The sequence below is a fragment of the Drosophila subpulchrella genome, chromosome 2R, assembly GCF_014743375.2.
Source record: "Drosophila subpulchrella strain 33 F10 #4 breed RU33 chromosome 2R, RU_Dsub_v1.1 Primary Assembly, whole genome shotgun sequence".
NCBI lineage: Eukaryota > Metazoa > Arthropoda > Insecta > Diptera > Drosophilidae > Drosophila > Drosophila subpulchrella.
Genome location: NC_050611.1, coordinates 6,383,371 through 6,399,113, shown reverse-complemented (window position 1 = coordinate 6,399,113; position 15,743 = coordinate 6,383,371). Strand labels below are relative to the sequence as shown.

The 15,743-nt window shown below is 46.1% G+C and overlaps 7 protein-coding genes across 12 annotated transcripts in view; 3 read left to right on the top strand and 4 right to left on the bottom strand.

Annotated features, from left to right (window-relative positions):
- The first annotated feature begins 407 nt into the window (after positions 1–407).
- LOC119549961 (nucleosome assembly protein 1-like 1) lies at positions 408–4,131 on the top strand. Its single transcript, XM_037858352.1, has 6 exons — positions 408–541; positions 2,635–2,742; positions 2,827–3,295; positions 3,357–3,497; positions 3,558–3,746; positions 3,804–4,131. Exons 2-6 carry the CDS (start codon positions 2,657–2,659, stop codon positions 4,029–4,031), a joined length of 1,113 nt encoding a protein of 370 aa, XP_037714280.1. The 5' UTR covers positions 408–541; positions 2,635–2,656; the 3' UTR covers positions 4,032–4,131.
- On the bottom strand, positions 4,078–5,533 carry LOC119549962 (pancreatic triacylglycerol lipase). Of its 2 annotated transcripts, none has more exons than XM_037858353.1 (5): positions 5,392–5,533; positions 5,127–5,333; positions 4,993–5,065; positions 4,757–4,932; positions 4,078–4,705 (listed from the first exon to the last, which is right to left on the bottom strand). In XM_037858353.1, exons 1-5 carry the CDS (start codon positions 5,531–5,533, stop codon positions 4,275–4,277), a joined length of 1,029 nt encoding a protein of 342 aa, XP_037714281.1. In that variant the 3' UTR covers positions 4,078–4,274. The 2 variants fall into 2 exon arrangements, with proteins under 2 accessions (XP_037714281.1, XP_037714282.1); XM_037858354.1 differs by having other exon boundaries at positions 5,127–5,320; positions 5,392–5,499.
- Positions 5,534–5,675: 142 nt separating this feature from the next.
- On the bottom strand, positions 5,676–10,697 carry LOC119549957 (histone-lysine N-methyltransferase 2C). Its single transcript, XM_037858340.1, has 9 exons — positions 10,103–10,697; positions 9,928–10,050; positions 9,699–9,868; positions 9,448–9,638; positions 7,416–9,379; positions 7,207–7,351; positions 6,833–7,143; positions 6,467–6,775; positions 5,676–6,395 (listed from the first exon to the last, which is right to left on the bottom strand). Exons 1-9 carry the CDS (start codon positions 10,695–10,697, stop codon positions 5,746–5,748), a joined length of 4,458 nt encoding a protein of 1,485 aa, XP_037714268.1. The 3' UTR covers positions 5,676–5,745.
- Positions 10,698–11,033: 336 nt separating this feature from the next.
- LOC119549963 (serine/threonine-protein kinase fray2) lies at positions 11,034–11,917 on the top strand. The gene is made up of 2 exons (XM_037858355.1): positions 11,034–11,724; positions 11,788–11,917. Exons 1-2 carry the CDS (start codon positions 11,143–11,145, stop codon positions 11,866–11,868), a joined length of 663 nt encoding a protein of 220 aa, XP_037714283.1. The 5' UTR covers positions 11,034–11,142; the 3' UTR covers positions 11,869–11,917.
- Positions 11,869–12,483, bottom strand: LOC119549964 (39S ribosomal protein L41, mitochondrial). Its single transcript, XM_037858356.1, has one exon. The coding sequence runs from the start codon at positions 12,408–12,410 to the stop codon at positions 11,910–11,912; it is 501 nt and encodes a 166-aa protein (XP_037714284.1). The 5' UTR covers positions 12,411–12,483; the 3' UTR covers positions 11,869–11,909.
- A 271-nt stretch (positions 12,484–12,754) lies between these two features.
- LOC119549959 (angiogenic factor with G patch and FHA domains 1) overlaps positions 12,755–15,743 on the top strand; it is a 5,644-nt gene continuing 2,655 nt past the window's right edge. For 2 of the 5 annotated variants that reach the window (XM_037858347.1, XM_037858346.1), the window contains exons 1-2: positions 12,758–13,022; positions 13,079–13,202. In XM_037858347.1, the coding sequence (XP_037714275.1) occupies positions 12,834–13,022; positions 13,079–13,202 (313 nt within the window). In that variant the 5' untranslated portion in view covers positions 12,758–12,833. Of the gene's footprint in view, positions 13,023–13,078; positions 13,203–15,743 lie in introns of all 5 variants that reach the window. The other 3 variants (XM_037858348.1, XM_037858349.1, XM_037858345.1) reach the window with 3 other exon arrangements.
- LOC119549960 (hexokinase type 2) lies at positions 13,201–14,773 on the bottom strand. Its single transcript, XM_037858350.1, has one exon. It carries the CDS (start codon positions 14,631–14,633, stop codon positions 13,269–13,271), a length of 1,365 nt encoding a protein of 454 aa, XP_037714278.1. The 5' UTR covers positions 14,634–14,773; the 3' UTR covers positions 13,201–13,268.

Sequence of the window (15,743 nt, the reverse complement as noted above, 5' to 3'; positions counted from 1 at the left end):
AAATATATTAGTTATAAGAGCCAAAAAAAATTAAATCGATAACTCTCACCAAAGATGGTACGCGAAATGGGTGTGTGCATGGCTGAAAGGAACATTCTCCTTTATTTAATATTTATTTTCTTGCCTAAAACAAAGAAGATTTTTTAAATGAAATATAGATTTATAGCTATCATGTCTTAAAAATATTAAAGTTACTTATTTTTTTAATAAGATTAAATTTGAATTTGATAAAAACTGTTAAAATATTCCAATTAATATGCAAATTACCAAAAAAAATATCTTTATATATTTTTTAGTAATGGAAATTATAAACTTATACAAAGCCAATCGGTGAACATGATTAATTATTAATGTCAAGTTTAATTAAAGCCAAAAGTATCGAAACCGCGGGAGTGTGTCTCGGGTAAGAAAGTTAGTGTGGCCGTCGGCTGGCGTTAAATAGCCCCTTTCCAAAGAAAATGGACTCCTCACCCACGAACCGAAGCGTTCCTTTTTAAACATTTTCGTTGCGGTGCCCATCGTGCGTCTGTTCCAACTGAAGGTAAGTTGCGAATTTCTGTGTGATTAGCGGTTAGTAGGGGTTGCTAACTAACTGCCCAACAAAGAGCAAGCGTTTCATATAGTCAAAGTTGATATTCACCCTGGAATTCCGCCTAAAACGAGCATTATTTGCTTCACCACGTGTTTTCCAAGAACGCAATGTATGGTAATTTGATTGAATCGCACATGCACACTCACACACTCGCACACATTTTTGCCTGCCGACCGAATGGCGTATTAGTTTTTAAAACGCCCTTCGATGTGTGCGAATTGTAATATTAGTTCTATAATATTTAGCTGCTCAAATAAATATGTACAGTGGCGGACAAAAGTCTACGAACGACCCTCTTTTTTGGAGTTTACCCACTCCTATAGATTTTACAGGAAAAGTAATGATGCAGTTTTGTTTTAAATGGTAATAATATACTAAAACAAAAATTTTATTCTTTTTCATAAACTACTTTTAAAGTTACAAACTAAAAACTTAAAAAAGGCACTGACAAAAGTGTACGTACGATTTCTTTTTTGGCACTTATATGATATATTATTTATTTAAGAAACAAAGTTAATATTTTGTTGGACCACCATGGGCATCAATAACTGCCTGCAGTCGTCTGGGCATTGAAGCAGCCAAATTTTCCAGCTCTTCACTTGTTATTTTGGCCCACTCCTCTTGGAGCCTCTCTTTAAGCATGGGAGCACTACTTATGGCGTGTTTTCGAATTTTTCTTTCCAATATTTCCCATACGTGCTCTATAATATTTAAGTCCGGGCTTTGTGGTGGTGAATATAATTGCCGGGGAGCATAATAGAGCAGCCAATCCTTTATGATCTTCGCCGTGTGCTTGGGATCGTTATCCTGTTGAAATATCCAGCTCGCACCGAGGCTTAATTTGTCCACAGAGGCTTTCAAATTATTTTCTAGTATGGTCTTATACTGAAAGCGATCCATGATACCCTCGACGAAGACCAAATTTCCAACTCCCGAGGCTGCTACTGCTCCCCACACCATGACACTTCCACCACCGTGCTTTACGGTCGGAATAAGATGCTTCGGATCCATGGCTGTATTGGGTTTTCTCCAAACTTTCGCTTTTCCATCGTACCCAAATATATTATACTTGGACTCATCAGTAAACAAAACCCTTTTCCAGAACTCCATATCTTTGTTTAGATGCTTTTTAGCGAATTCCAAACGAAGTGCACGGTTTTTCTCGCTTATGAGAGGTTTCTTGCGAGGAGTTCTGCTGTGGAATCCTTCATTGTTGAGAGTCCGTGTTATAGTGCGTGAGTGGACAACAATTTTGGACCTTTCAGCTATCTCCTGGGCCAAATTGGTTGCATGTACCTTGGGGTTTTGATTTACTTCATGGCGGATGAAGGAGATGTCCCTACGACTAAGCTTTTTTGGACGGCCACTGCGCGGCTTACTTTCCAATTTCTTCGATTCTTGGAAATTTTTACAAATTGTATGCACCGTCGATTTGCTTAAATTTAACAATCTACCAATTTCGGCGAAAGATTTATTTTCTTTCCTATGTTTTATAACTAATTCTCGCACAGGAAGAGAAATTTCCTTTCGGGGAGACATTTTCGCGATTGTATCGTTCTTCAAGTGATGAAATGAAATAAAACCAACGCCAATTACTAAGAAAAGCATAAAACAAAACTAAACGGTACTTTGCCATTAGGTTTTAGCTGGAAAAAACAGGAGAAACAGCTGTCCAACAAATCGTACGTACACTTTTGTCAGTGCCTTTTTTAAGTTTTTAGTTTGTAACTCTTAAAGTACTTTATGAAAAAGAATAAAATTTTGGTTTTGGTATATTATTACCATTTAAGACAAAACTGCATCATTACTTTTCCTGTAAAATCTATAGGAGTGGATAAACTCCAAGAAAGGGCGTCGTTCGTAGACTTTTGTCCGCCACTGTAGCTCTGGTCTTGCATGTGCCTCAGTCTGGGATTCCTTCACAGTTGCAATTTTCTGTATAAGAATCTGCACATATGCATGTGTACATCAGTCTGTACATCACTTGTAAATATGTACATCAAAGGCGCAATGAAAAACTAAGAGAGTTTTTAATCTTTCAGTGAAATCGGCATTTATTGAACAATGGACGCTCCAGCTGAAGGAAACGTGGACACCGAGTCCTGCAACGAAATCGAGGACGAGAAGTCTGGCTCCGACTGCCAGTCGATGTGAGTAGAGTGGTGACGACATTTTGGCAGCGAAACAAGGACGACCTATAACTCAATCCCAATCTCAATTCAAAACCCAAATAGGCCGGCCTACATGAACTCGGTTCTGCGGCGCCAGTATCTGCAGGAAATGGTCAAGTCTCTGCCGGCTCCGGTGCAGAACCGGATTGTGTTCCTGAAAAATCTGCAACTGGAGCACCTGAAAATCGAGGCCGAGTTCTTCGAAGAGGTCTACAAGCTGGAGCAGAAGTACCAGGTCCAATACCAGCCGCTGTTTGACAAGCGCAAGGAGGTCGTCGAGGGCAAGGTGGATCCCGCCGAGGAGAAACCAAAGTGGAAGGAGCCGGAGCCGTTGACCGACAACGAGGGCGATGCCGAGCACTTCAGGGAAGCGCTTAAGAGTTTGAAAAGTATTCCCCAGGACGCCAAGGGCATTCCCGGCTTCTGGCTGACGGTGTTCCGCAACACGGCCATTCTCTCCGAGATGGTGCAGCCCCACGACGAGCCAGCCATGCGCAAGCTGATCGATATTTCCATCAAGTACGATAATGGAGTAAGTTATAGTCTATCTTCCAGTCTTTCTGCATGCTAAGCCACTTTATCTTGTCCCTCAGCACTCGTACACCTTGGAGTTCCATTTCGACAAGAACGAGTACTTCACCAACTCTGTGCTTACAAAACAGTACGTTCTGAAGTCCACCGTGGATCCCGACGATCCGTTCGCATTCGAAGGCCCAGAGATTTACAAGTGCACGGTATGGAAACTCTTCTAGCAAACACCAATGGCTGCTTAATCGAAATAATACCAATTGTAGGGGTGCACCATCAACTGGGAGAAGAAGATGAACCTGACTGTGAAGACCATCCGCAAGAAGCAGAAGCACAAGGAGCGTGGCGCTGTGCGCACCATTGTCAAGCAGGTCCCAACGGATTCCTTCTTCAATTTCTTCAACCCACCAGAGGTTCCAACCGACAAGGAAGAAATTGATGACGAATCTCAGCAGGTTAGTTCGCCCTGGCAGTACTCACCTCTTGGCTTTCTGCTAACTTGTGTATTTCAGATACTGGCCACCGATTTCGAAATTGGTCACTTCTTGCGCGCCAGAATTATTCCAAAAGCTGTGCTTTACTACACTGGCGACATTGTCGATGATGAGGACGACGAGGATGAGGAGGAGTTTGACGAGAACGAAGAGGATGAGTATGACGACGATGATGCTCCGCCAGCAAAGGGCCCAAAGCCTGCCGGCAACAAGAAACAGTCGCCCAACGACTGCCCGAATCAATAGGCAACTTGATAAATGGCTGGTTTACCGATATAATGTATATACCTAATTCAAATTTGATTTGAAATATATTTTTGGTGAATTAAAACTTAACTACAAACGATATGAGCTGAATTCTAATAAATCGCACACGATATTTTAATTCAGTTGGCTTTGATTAAAAATTTAATCTGTTGAGGTAATTATTCTTGGTCTGAACTAAACTTTCCTAATGTTCTAATAATTGTATGAAGGTTAATGGCCTTTTTAGCCACTAGTTTTAGACAAAAGCCTAAGCTGCTTCTTGGACAAATTGTATGGGTAATGCAGACTAGTTGGCACAAAGATTTGCCCAGAGACATGACTGTCGAAGTTTTCCTCGTAGCCCACCGTGTAGCCATCTGGTATCTTGGCTGATTTTTGCCAGGTAAAGCACTCCGCCGGGGTCGAGTTTACGGCGTAGAAGGGATAGTCGAATGTGTTGATGTATATATCGACGCAGAGACCATGACTCCCCAAGTGAAGTTGACTGGCCACGGAAGGCTGTTTCAGTCCACAGCTGCCCAGCATAATGTTCCGGTGGCAGGAGTAGACCAAGGTGCCCTTATCGCGACTCGAATGAAAGCACTGGACATGTTTTCCGGCCTTAGAATGGTCCACTGCAATGGGATCGAATCCGGGTCCGGCCATGTCACATGCTGAAATTCAGGTGTAATTATTTGGGTTTGAAAATTATTTCAAATACTAACTGTCTATGCTTTCGATTATGTGATTAGGCCACAAAGATCTTCCTACTGCTGAAGCTAGTTGACCGCCGAAGCTAAAACCAAACATATAGCCGCGTTTTGGGTCAAATCCCTGCTTAAAGAGTGTTAAGATAATGGACGATATGGCTCCAGTTAGGGTATCAAAGTTTGTGTATAACCTTTACAAGTTAGGGAATTGGAATTTATATTTTAGTTCACCATGTTAAGCATTAACTTACCGCATGTATGAGGAACTAGCTACCACACTGTAGTCAATGCATATCACACACCCGCCACGGTAATAACTTAGCCCTGGAACATTGGTAAATTTAGATTAAAGCAATTCCATTAAGGAAAATTACCATATGCTTACTGTCAATTAGTGTTAATGCCCATTCGTCAGAGCAACTTTGAATCCAACCATGTAAAACTATGGCAAACTTGTCCGAAGCTGAACAACCTGACCTCTTAAGATCATAGAAATCGTCATAGGCTGACGTTTCCAGAGTTTTGTTGTTGTTCTTATAGAAAATAACTCGCATGGTCTTTTGAGCGTCATGTTTGATTCTGTGTTGATATGCTTGATAAGAAATTTCGGCATAAGGTGATCGAACTACAACTTTCTTTTAAGTGCGTACCAATAGTGTCATTTTGTGAGTTGTGTGCTTGCTTTTGCCTTAAGATTGCATATTTAAGGTTCAGTTTGGAATAGGATCCATTAAATAAAAGTTGAAAGACTAATAACGTCAAGAATGAGTTAAAAATACTGAACAATTGCATATTTATCTAGATTATTTAAAGAAAGTGAAAAGGTAATAACAGTACAAACTCCATATAAATCGGGATGGGAAATCAATGTTGATTTTTTTAAATCGATACTTTCGGTTATCGATGATGAATTGATTTTGGCGCCAAAAGAATGTACACAAAAGTTAAATTTATTATTAAATATTGCATTCGTCTTTATTTCAATTTAAATGATTCCTTTTTTCCTATGTAGAACACTTTTCATTGTCATCAAAGTCTAGAGAGTTGAGAACATTTACATCTAGTTCTGGGTCCGCATACTCCAGTATATTGAAGTCGTCTCCCATTTCGGAGGTGAGCGACTTGAGAAGATCATCGTCGTCGCCTTCGCCGAGTCCTCCCAGCAGGTCACTAAATCCAACGGTCTCCAACTCCACGGCCGAAGATGCGGCCTCCTGCGGCTCGTTCATCTTCACGTCCTGCTCCAAGGCCCTGCCTTCAGATGGCTGAGATTTTCCACTAATGCTCAACATTGGATTGTTCTGCGTAATGGGGGTATTTTGCATCATGCCCAGCCGCATAACATCATTCGCTAGGAACAAGTCCGAATTGGCTCCCATGAGCATTGGTTCCGTGCTATTCTTTTGCAGCAGGTTCCTCAGCTTTTTATCTCCGATGGGTTCTGCGCCATATACCGTGTTCAATTCCAGCCGATTGTCAACGGGGGTCATTTTCAGCGTAGTCGTTGCTGATGTATGCACTTGAGTCCTTTGCATCGTGGCCTTAATCACCAAGTTATCGTTAACATTCGGCATCACATGGTGCGGGTTGGGGTTATTCGCCGTTGGCTGCGCCGGGCCACCAACATAGTTACCCATATCGTAAGCGTTTCCATCTATAAATAATTATAATATATAAATAAATAAATTTAAACAAGGTCAAAAGCCCTTTGACTGCAGCACTTACTGTACGTGACAAACATGTTCGGCTGGTCTTCCTTCAACTTAGGCTGTTGTTTCCACACCCTTGCTATATCCTCCTGCTTTTGCGGTTTTGGTGGCATAGGTACTTTATTTTGCTCTCTCCTTTGCCGCAACGCAGAACGATTGTCCTTAGCCTTTTGCAAGAAAGGAGCCTTTTTCTCATTGCACAGCGAACGCCACCTCTTTAGAATCTGCTTGCAGCGATCATTCCAGTTCGGGAACAACTCTTTTAGGTTCGGATGCTCCGTATTGGCATACAAAACGGCCGAAATGGTGGCCATCAGGCCAAGATCTGCAATAAGATATAATTTTAGCATTTATATAATTTATATTTTAAAACCATTCGTACCTTCATCCTTGCGCATTTTCTCCGCTGTCTTTTGAGTGCCTGCGTTCAGATTTTCCACCACGGGTTCGGGAATCTTTTGTTCCTCATCCGGTCTCTTTTCGGTTTGCAAAACTACTTGGCTAATCATAGCTTGCATATTCTGCTTGTTGGCATTTTGTACCTTCAAATGATCCACCTGTTGGCGGAAATGATGCTGTTGATTCGGATTAACGGCAATATTTCCCGGCAAATAAAGATGATTGTTGAACTTTTGATCCTGAGGCAACTGGTTAGGTACCATGTAATTATCCACTAAGACCACAGGTGATTCCCTATAAAAAATAAACAGCGTACATATTAGTTTTAACTCGAGAAAGTCTACACATGGCGCTTACCGCATTGGTTTTTCAATAATTTCAGCGGATGGGACCGAATTTACAGAGTTCGGCGTGTCTAGTTCCGGAATATTTGGTGAAGCCAGAGTATCTAAAGGATGCCTGTTGCCAAAAACAGTATTCGAAATCTCCGTATGTAGCGGATCTGCAAAAATAGTTCGGTGGTTAATTAAGTCTGGAAATAAGCTTATTAAAGACTAAAGAAGTACCAAAAACATTAGCAACTGGTGTAATTGCGTTTTTATGCTGGATTCCCATTGGCATTTGCTCGATGAAAACAGTTTTATTCTCAGTTTTCACCTCAGCTTTGACCTTCTTGAGGGACTTAGCTGGACTCTTGTTCACCACCTGTGTTTCCTGAATGGCTGGGCTCTTTCCTTCGGGCCGTGTGAAGTACACCTTCATGGAGGCATCGATTTCGTCGGAAGAATCTGATTCCGGCATTGCAAGCTCCCCGCCTTCCAGCAAAGGTTTTCCGAAGAATGCCTCTTGCAGATACACAGGATAGGCTTCAATAAGCTTGTTCTTTTGCTTTTTTCGTATGATTTTCTTTTTTTTGTCCATGGTCATAAGGGAATTCAATGGATCACCAGCAGTCGTCTCCTCGCTGTCCTTTTTCAGACCTCGATTGCGAACGGAAAAACCTCCAATCCCCAGTTTTTGCAGATTGCGCTGACGCTTTTTACGTAAGATATGCACTCCCTCGTCGTTGGTGGAGATGGTGAAACCCTCGGGAATGGCGTTCTCCGTACCGTCCCACACCATTCCGTCTTTGTACTTATCAAGCGCTTCCTCAGGACCGCCATCCGCCTGGCCATCCTTGCCATTGCCGATGGGCTGTCGCATCTTGCGCTTTCGTTTGATCTCCGTAGAAAGGGACTTGATCATGCCCAATCCGCTTTCGCTGAGGCACACGCCATCAATCCAATGGATTGCTTCTGGAGCAGCCTCGGGCATGTCGCTGGATAAGGCTAGATGATTCCGGTCGGGACCACACTTGGAATCGAAACTCGGTCCGGAGTTGGCTGTGATGTGCACGAATGCTTTGCTCGACTGGGCACCAATGGCCAACGAATCCTCGTTACCAGTTTTGGCATCCGTCACGGACATCGAGTTTCTCGTAGAGCAGCGGCACTTTAAGCACTTGTACACATTATTGTCGTAGTAATCAATGGTCAGCTGGGCGTTGATAATGTCGCAGAGGAAGTGCGACCAGAGGTCACAGTGCTCGCATTGGATGATCATCTCGCCGTTGCTGTACGGGCTTTTGCACACAGGGCACGACGATTGGCTGGTGCAGGGTGGGCACTCTAACATATTGGAGTCCCCAAACTCGCTCTTCTCGGTGGGATTGCGTCCGCATTTCTGGCACAGCGTGCAGAAGGAGCACTTCCAGTTGCCCGTTGGTACGGTTTCCAGCGGAGGATTCACACAGTAAATATGGTATGAAATGTCGCACTCATCGCACAGGAGAAGGCGCGCCTCGTCGTTTTTCTTGCCACATCCCTCGCACACCGTGCAGTCCAGGCACCGCCAACCCTTCTGCAGAATGCCCCTCGAAGGCTTGACGCCAGCGCAGTACGGATGATAGCATTGGCCGCACTGGGCGCAGGTTATCATCACCGAATCGCTCTCGATGCCCAGCGAGCCGCACATCACGCAGATATCTTGGGCTTGGATAAACTTGTCTCGCGCCGAGCAGAGTAGCAGCTTCTTGTCGCTGGTTAAATCGGCTTCCATGTTGCGACTCAGACAGCGATCACTTGAGATGCTGGGCAGCGCAAGCTGGCGTCCCTTGCCCCGCGTGCTGCGCTTCTTGTTGATCTGCGACATGACACCCATGCGGTGCATAACAAATTTTCCGCTTCTGCCGCGAACACTCGAAAGGCACACTTTTTTCTTGCCGGTGGGCAGCTTGTGGAGTTCATCGCTGGATGGATCTATTAAGGGTTTGCCCTCCAGCGGATCCAGTTCGATTTCCTTAAGGCTCAGTTGCTCTGATGACGAATCCATGCCGGACCACACTATCGAATCGATTGCCTGTTGGGATGGCCCCGGACCCGATGAATTACTCTTGCAGTTCGGGCACACGTAGTCGTAATCGGGGTTCTGCTCCTTTTTCTTATGGTAAGCCGTCAAATCCGCCTCTTCGTCACACGTACTGTGCACAAATCTAAAAAGGAATCCATGGAGAATTATAAGAAACCCAAGATCTTTTAGCGAGAAGCGAGCAAAACGTACTTGTTGCACCAGCTGCACTTGACCATTTCCTTGTGGGAAGCTGCTCTATATGCCTTTTGGCATATAGGGCAGGAAAAGCCCTTGTTGCGCTGCTGATAACACGAGTCGCAGATTGTGTAGTGACTGTGCCAGCGGGAGGAACTGCCGCCGCCAGGAGTTCTCGATCCGCAATCCGTGCAGACGCGACAGCGCTGGAACAAGTAAGATATTGATTACTAATAACTGATAACTCTGAATTATTTCATGCTTACATTGCACTTCCAGCCGTACTTGGGAATGGCTGAGATAACAGGTCGCAAGCAGGAGGCATGGTAGATCTTCTGGCACTGCTCACACTTGACGTACTTGGTGTCGTTTGAGTCCTGCTGCCTACAAATCTGGCATTTGGTGCAGCGCGCGCAGTTCCAGCCAGAACGGGTATCTATTTGAAGAGATGACATGTTAATATTTACCAATAGATGAGAACTTGGATGGACTTACCTGGCAGGTTGGCCAGGCCAATGCAGGTTGAATGAAAGTGGTCACCGCAGGTACTACACATAATCAGCTTGGAGAGATCTCCTAGCGAGGAGCAGGACAGACACTCTACATTATTGTCGCTGCCTGTAAGTCAAGTCATTAGTTTCTGAGGGAGTTTACAGGCTCAAACACTTACATATCACAGGCACCTGGCTTAAATGCTCCGTGCAGAAGACCGTGAAACTCTCCAGAATAAGAAGGCAGCCCGCGGCGGCCGCACACGGCCAGTGGTGCACCTGGCGGCAGTTCATCTTGCAGTTGATGGAGGCCCCGTATCGGCCGCAAAAGTTGCACTTCTGCTCCAGAAACTCCGCAAAGTGGCTGGCAAAGTAGGCAGCGTCCACGTCATTGATCTGGCTCTTGCGCAGCGACCACATGATGCACATCCGGTGCACGTAGACAAAGCCCTCGTCTAGAAACTCGGCGGGGTGCACCATCTCCGGCTGGCCAATCTTGTCCAGTTCGTAGTGGCAGTCGCCCGAACTCAAAGCCGTCTGCTTGGGTCCGTACAACAGCCTGGATCCGTCCTCCTTCAGCCGATCCGCGGGATATTTATCCTTGATTTCAGCGGACGTGGGGGCCTTTAATTGGAGAATCTCACCCTGGCCCAAGGCACTCTTCTCCCCGAGGTTGCATAAACAGCACACCTTGCTCGGAAACTTCTCCGGGAAGTACGGCAGGTCGTCGGCCACCGCCTTCTCCTCCATGCTCACAACAACGTTCGTGCTCATCGCGCATTAATGTGTTTCATTAAAATAACAAAAAATAGCCGCCGCTTATTTTGTATACATTACTCGACAGCTAAATAAAATGTGGACGTGCAGAGGGCCCTAATGTTATCGAACAGGCGACAAGGTTGTCGCTAGCGAATGGGACTGTAAACAAATATCGATAGCAGCAATCGTTGCCACGCCTTTTCCGGGATATAACCAGCAACTTTTTACGGTGCCATACTTGGAAAGCATTTAAACTTTAAAAAACCTCAAGTTCGTAAAATTTGAGTCGAAAATGCAGCTCTTGGAAAATTAGTAAGACCACCAGCAATAAGTCCCAAAATGTCTGCGTTATCTGGCAACTTTTTGGAGGCGTTTCGGTATTATGGGCGGGAAAGAAGGCCACCAAGTAATATTAAATAAATAATATAGGAAAAGCCTGTAAAGAATTAAAAATAATATAATGAGGGATCGTGACCGCCGCGACAGAGATCGTGATAGGGAGAGGGATAGAGATCGGGACAGAGACAGGGATAGGGAGCGAGATCGCGACAGACGCCACCGCTCAAAGTCGCCCGCCAGGAGCAGCCGGCAGAGCTCCAAGTCGAAGAAGAAGTCCAAGTCCAAGAAGTCAAAGAAGTACTCCAGAAGGAGTCGCAGCAGCAGTCGCAGCTCCTCGCGCAGTTCATCCAGCAGCAGGAGCAGTTCCCGGAGCAGGCACAGCAAGAGCAGGAGCAGGGACCAAAACAAATCTCGCTCCGCATCCCAAAGGACCACCAGGGGACCCAGTTCCGAGAGCAACTCCAGATCCGCAACCACGCCCGCTGCTGCCGCCATAAAAGCCATCGATCTGCTGGACACCAAGGTGCAGAAAGCACTGGAGACCATAGATGAGGACACCTTCAAGCCGACTTCCTTCTTCAGTTCTCGGGACTCCAAGGAGGCCTCCGAAAAGGTGATAATAGACCTGAACAACGAAACGGTCACAGTGCCCAATAAGCCAGCCGTAGCAGTGCGAAACGAAGATGTAATATTCCATCCGAACGTGAGTGGGTCGCCTAGTGTATCGATTGCCCTGCTAACGATCTCTCCATTTCAATCCACACAGTTCCTTGGCGACCCAGATATAAAAGCCGAGAAGTGGCTGCGCAAGCTCTACAATTACCGCCAGAAGTACATGCAGGAATAGTCGAGTTCAGACTCTGTATTTAAGAAACAATAAACCTATGTCTAGAATATATCGCTGCCCGTCTTCCGGGCGCGCTGCAATGCCTCCGCCGGAGTCAGTTGCTCATTGGCCGAGGGCTCCTTGGCACTGCCGTCCGCCTGCAGAGTTCCCGCCTTGAAGTCTTCGATGATCTTCTGCGAGTAGACAGCGTTGAACAGGTCCAGGCTGGTGAACTCCGATTGGACTACTTCCGGCGCCTTGTAGGACACGTAGGGCTTCAGCTTGCAGTTGGTCAGGTCGGGCACTATGATGTCTGGAATCTTCTCGGGAATCTCCACGTACTGTCCGTCCACAATGATGCCTGTGTCGCGCACTCCGCGCTTGTGGATGGCCACCGGCGGATTGGCCATCGTTTTCTGGGCCTCCTTCACCACTCGCGTTCCCCGCTTGTTGTACACATTGAATTTGCGGAAGTTCCGCTTGCCCTCCAATACGGATGAAGTGCTGATGGTCCTCTGCTGGCACCGGAGCGCAATGGGCACCAGTTTAATTGAATTATTCATTGTTATTTGGCTTTTCGGCGAGGAAATTGGTTAAATAACAAATGCGGGTGCCAAACAGCTGATGGTTGGGCTAGAGATGGTAATTTTTCGATAACAAAACCTCTTTCGATACTATCGAAACTGTGGTTCTCAAACCATCGATGGTGCAAGCCGACCCCTATCCATCGATGTTATCGATAGTTTGCCAGCTCTATTCTGAAACGTAAGCAACCGTAAGTGTCAGTAAAAGAGGGAGATAAAAGATTTCTGCTCTCAGAAAAGAGAGAGCAGCCGCCGGGAAAGAGATGGAAAACATCGATTTTGGCGTGCCAAACATCGATTACCGATGCTTTGAAAACATCGATGTTTCTCCACCTCTAATTCAGAAAGGCTTGTGATTCGCATCAAAAATTTGTTTATTAAAATTATATAGGTTTTAAAAAGATGTCGCCGGCTGAAGAGGAGGAATCGGCGGATGGTGCTGCGGATCATGATTTCATCGAATTGAAAAGCATGGAGGACCTGGAATCCTGCGAGCCGCAACAACTGCTGCAGTACGTGGAAAAGCTACATGGGATTATTCGGAAATACGATACCAAGCTGGCGGCCTATAAACAAAAACTTCTTCACTTCGTGAGTCTGGATATTGGGATTAGCTAAAACCTTCTAGCAATTGTGATTTTTTAAAGGTGAGACAGGAGGAAAAGACTTGCTGCGACAAAGCCATTCAACTCAATGAGTCGGATTTCCAGGAAAACCTGGATTCCCTGGAGAAAGATGAGGACGCCGACAAAAAAGACAAGCCTAGCGATTGTGAGTCAACAGTTTTTTTTTTATTCCACCGAGTCTTTTTATTATTGCTACAATAGTAGTGAGTTCCTACTTCGATTTGCTGGCCACCGCGGCCACCAAAGCAGCTCCACGCCCGGATCCGTCCTCCGAGAGCATGATGTCCCAGTCCTTGTCCGCTTTTACCAACTTCTGGAGGGTCTGTCTCATGTAGGCATCGAACTTGGGGTGGTATCTGTACACAGAACCATCCATGCCGACTATCACACGGCGGTTGGAGGTTCTGTTGACCAGGCCACTCACACCGATGGCCACCAAAGTGGCCGCCCGCTTGGCCACGCACTCGCAGATGTACCTCAGCGTCTGGCAGTCCTCCACTGAGGCCTTCTCCAGGCCAAACAGCTGCTTCACTATTTTCCTGGTGCTGGCAAACTCGGGGAACGAGTCGTCTTCAATCTCCGAGATGTAGCGTGTCTCAAAAACATCCTCGTTCCTCTGCAGAACGCTGGAAAATTCTGGCCGTCGGCTGCTCTGCTTGAAGATCAGCTTACGCTCGAGGGCGCGCAGCAGGACGAGGCGCACCAGGTTGCCCAGGTACATGCCGGCCGTCATCTTTTCGAACAATTGCTCCGATCGGTTGATCGACTTCTCATCTATCTCGCGATCGTATTCGGTGCGCACGAAGTCCAACTGCCCGCCCTCCCCAAAGGCACCCCACTCCGCATTCACAATCACCTGCCGCTTCGTCCTCTTGAAATCCACATTAAGGAGATCTACATTCTCAACATCCTCCACATAGCAGGCATTGCAGCCGGTACCCACGATAACACCTACACGACAGTCGGCATTGCGATGAGCGCAGGACATCAGGGTGCCTGTGGTATCGTTGAGTATGGCCACCACGGCAATATCTGCGTCTCCCCGTCGCTGAATGGCCTCATGCAGCATGCGACCCACATCCTCACCCTCCACACCAGGACAATCGAAGCCCTTGGTCCAACGCACCAGGATGCCCTCCTTGAGACCCAACTGAACGCAAGGAAAGGAGAAGGTGAATCCCAGAGGCAGATATGCGGTCTTCATGTCGTGTTTCTCCACAAATTTGGCTAGGCAGCCGGCGATGTGATCGAATAGCTCCACGCCTGGGCCCACCATCAGGTCCTTGGGCACGGCGTAGATCTGAGAATCCACTGTGGCGTCGTGGTGACCTTTCAGCGAGACGAGCAGCACCCGGAAGTTGGTGCCGCCAAGATCCAGGGCCAAGTACTTGCCCATCTCGTCGCCCGTAGGCAGATCCTGCACGTACGTGGGAAAACACTTCACATTGGCCTGCGGATGCGTTGATCTCTTTAGACCACGGGCCACTTCCAGGCAGAAGCGACTGTACACTTCCTGCACCTGGTAATCACTCAGCACAAAGGGTTGCATAAGTTCTCGCACCTCCGCGTCCAGCATTTTGCTTGGCTAATCTGTCTTAGTTGTAACCGCTTCGAACGATGAGTAACGACTAACCAGGCGCCTGGCCAGCCCACGGCGATTTGGAACTGAACTGGATGGCTGATAAGACCCGGGCGACGAGATGCAGTGCGCCAGGCATGGAAACAACTGCTGCCACTGCAATCTGGGAGCTGCGTAGCAAATTAAAAACGAAAACACACCTAAGAAGCTGATTTGCGGATTTTGAATCTAAAACTACAACTGCGCGATATGCTAATCGCTTGGGTCCCGGCTGTCGCTCGTCAATTGTCGGCAATAGCTCCTGATTTGGCACCCTACAAATTAATTGTAGATCGACGCTACTTAACTATTTGCACGAAGAAACAATGCCATCATTGACCAAAGTCAAATCATTCACAAGGGACCTTGATCGCTATCTTGAAAATACGAAATATTCAACGATTAATAGGTCATTGCCCGTTATAAAAAACTAGCATATGTGGGGAAACAACTGATTTCCCTTCGAATTCGTTCAGCTAGTTTTAGTCAATCTACCAAAAGCCTTACTTACCCATTTATTAAACTACCTACTTCCTTATTTATTTATAAAGGAAGTGCAAAATTCGTAGAAAGAAATTGCAAGGCCTTTTTTCACTTTTGCACTTGTTGGTCACCTATAAGACCATAAAAGCCATAAACTGTCACTGGGCCATATAAACTGCACCACGCCTCCTGAGCTATCGGAGAGATAATGCCGTTTCAAGGAGTGCATCTTACACGCTTGGCCCACCCACTTCCCTACCTATTGAGTATTAGTGGGGTCTCAGGTCGAGTAATATAAAGCGTGCGTCAAACATCCGAGCCTGCTAATGCCCGAGATTAGTGCTAAAGTGTCGCATGGGCTAACGCCACTGCCCCTGACAAAAACCCCGACAGCCCTTGACACCACTTCTAATAGAATTGAAAAGATTGCGCAAGATTGCTGCCTTATAAAGCAGAGCTTCAGGGAAATATTTATAAGAATAACCCTATAATCTCTACTATTTAGTGTTACTACATGCAAATAATTATAAACTTTAATTTATGATTTGAAAATAATTACTCCCTATATAAGAATACTTTTATTAC

What these genes read in the sequence shown, in the direction of transcription:
- LOC119549961 (XM_037858352.1), top strand. Translation starts at nt 2,657, where the DNA reads ATGGACGCTCCAGCTGAAGGAAACGTGGACACCGAGTCCTGCAACGAA. An exon ending in CCATCAAGTACGATAATGGA is followed by an intron (nt 3,296 to 3,356) that starts GTAAGTTATAGT and finishes CTTGTCCCTCAG; the next exon opens with CACTCGTACACCTTGGAGTT. An exon ending in CAGAGATTTACAAGTGCACG is followed by an intron (nt 3,498 to 3,557) that starts GTATGGAAACTC and finishes TACCAATTGTAG; the next exon opens with GGGTGCACCATCAACTGGGA.
- LOC119549962 (XM_037858353.1), bottom strand. Translation starts at nt 5,533, where the DNA reads ATGCAATTGTTCAGTATTTTTAACTCATTCTTGACGTTATTAGTCTTT. An exon ending in GCTAGTTCCTCATACATGCG is followed by an intron (nt 4,933 to 4,992) that starts GTAAGTTAATGC and finishes TAACTTGTAAAG; the next exon opens with GTTATACACAAACTTTGATA. An exon ending in CATAATCGAAAGCATAGACA is followed by an intron (nt 4,706 to 4,756) that starts GTTAGTATTTGA and finishes CCTGAATTTCAG; the next exon opens with CATGTGACATGGCCGGACCC.
- LOC119549957 (XM_037858340.1), bottom strand. Translation starts at nt 10,697, where the DNA reads ATGAGCACGAACGTTGTTGTGAGCATGGAGGAGAAGGCGGTGGCCGAC. An exon ending in TGGCCTGGCCAACCTGCCAG is followed by an intron (nt 9,869 to 9,927) that starts GTAAGTCCATCC and finishes CTCTTCAAATAG; the next exon opens with ATACCCGTTCTGGCTGGAAC. An exon ending in AAGTGCAGCTGGTGCAACAA is followed by an intron (nt 9,380 to 9,447) that starts GTACGTTTTGCT and finishes ATTCCTTTTTAG; the next exon opens with ATTTGTGCACAGTACGTGTG.
- LOC119549963 (XM_037858355.1), top strand. Translation starts at nt 11,143, where the DNA reads ATGAGGGATCGTGACCGCCGCGACAGAGATCGTGATAGGGAGAGGGAT. An exon ending in ATGTAATATTCCATCCGAAC is followed by an intron (nt 11,725 to 11,787) that starts GTGAGTGGGTCG and finishes CAATCCACACAG; the next exon opens with TTCCTTGGCGACCCAGATAT.
- LOC119549964 (XM_037858356.1), bottom strand. Translation starts at nt 12,410, where the DNA reads ATGAATAATTCAATTAAACTGGTGCCCATTGCGCTCCGGTGCCAGCAG.
- LOC119549960 (XM_037858350.1), bottom strand. Translation starts at nt 14,633, where the DNA reads ATGCTGGACGCGGAGGTGCGAGAACTTATGCAACCCTTTGTGCTGAGT.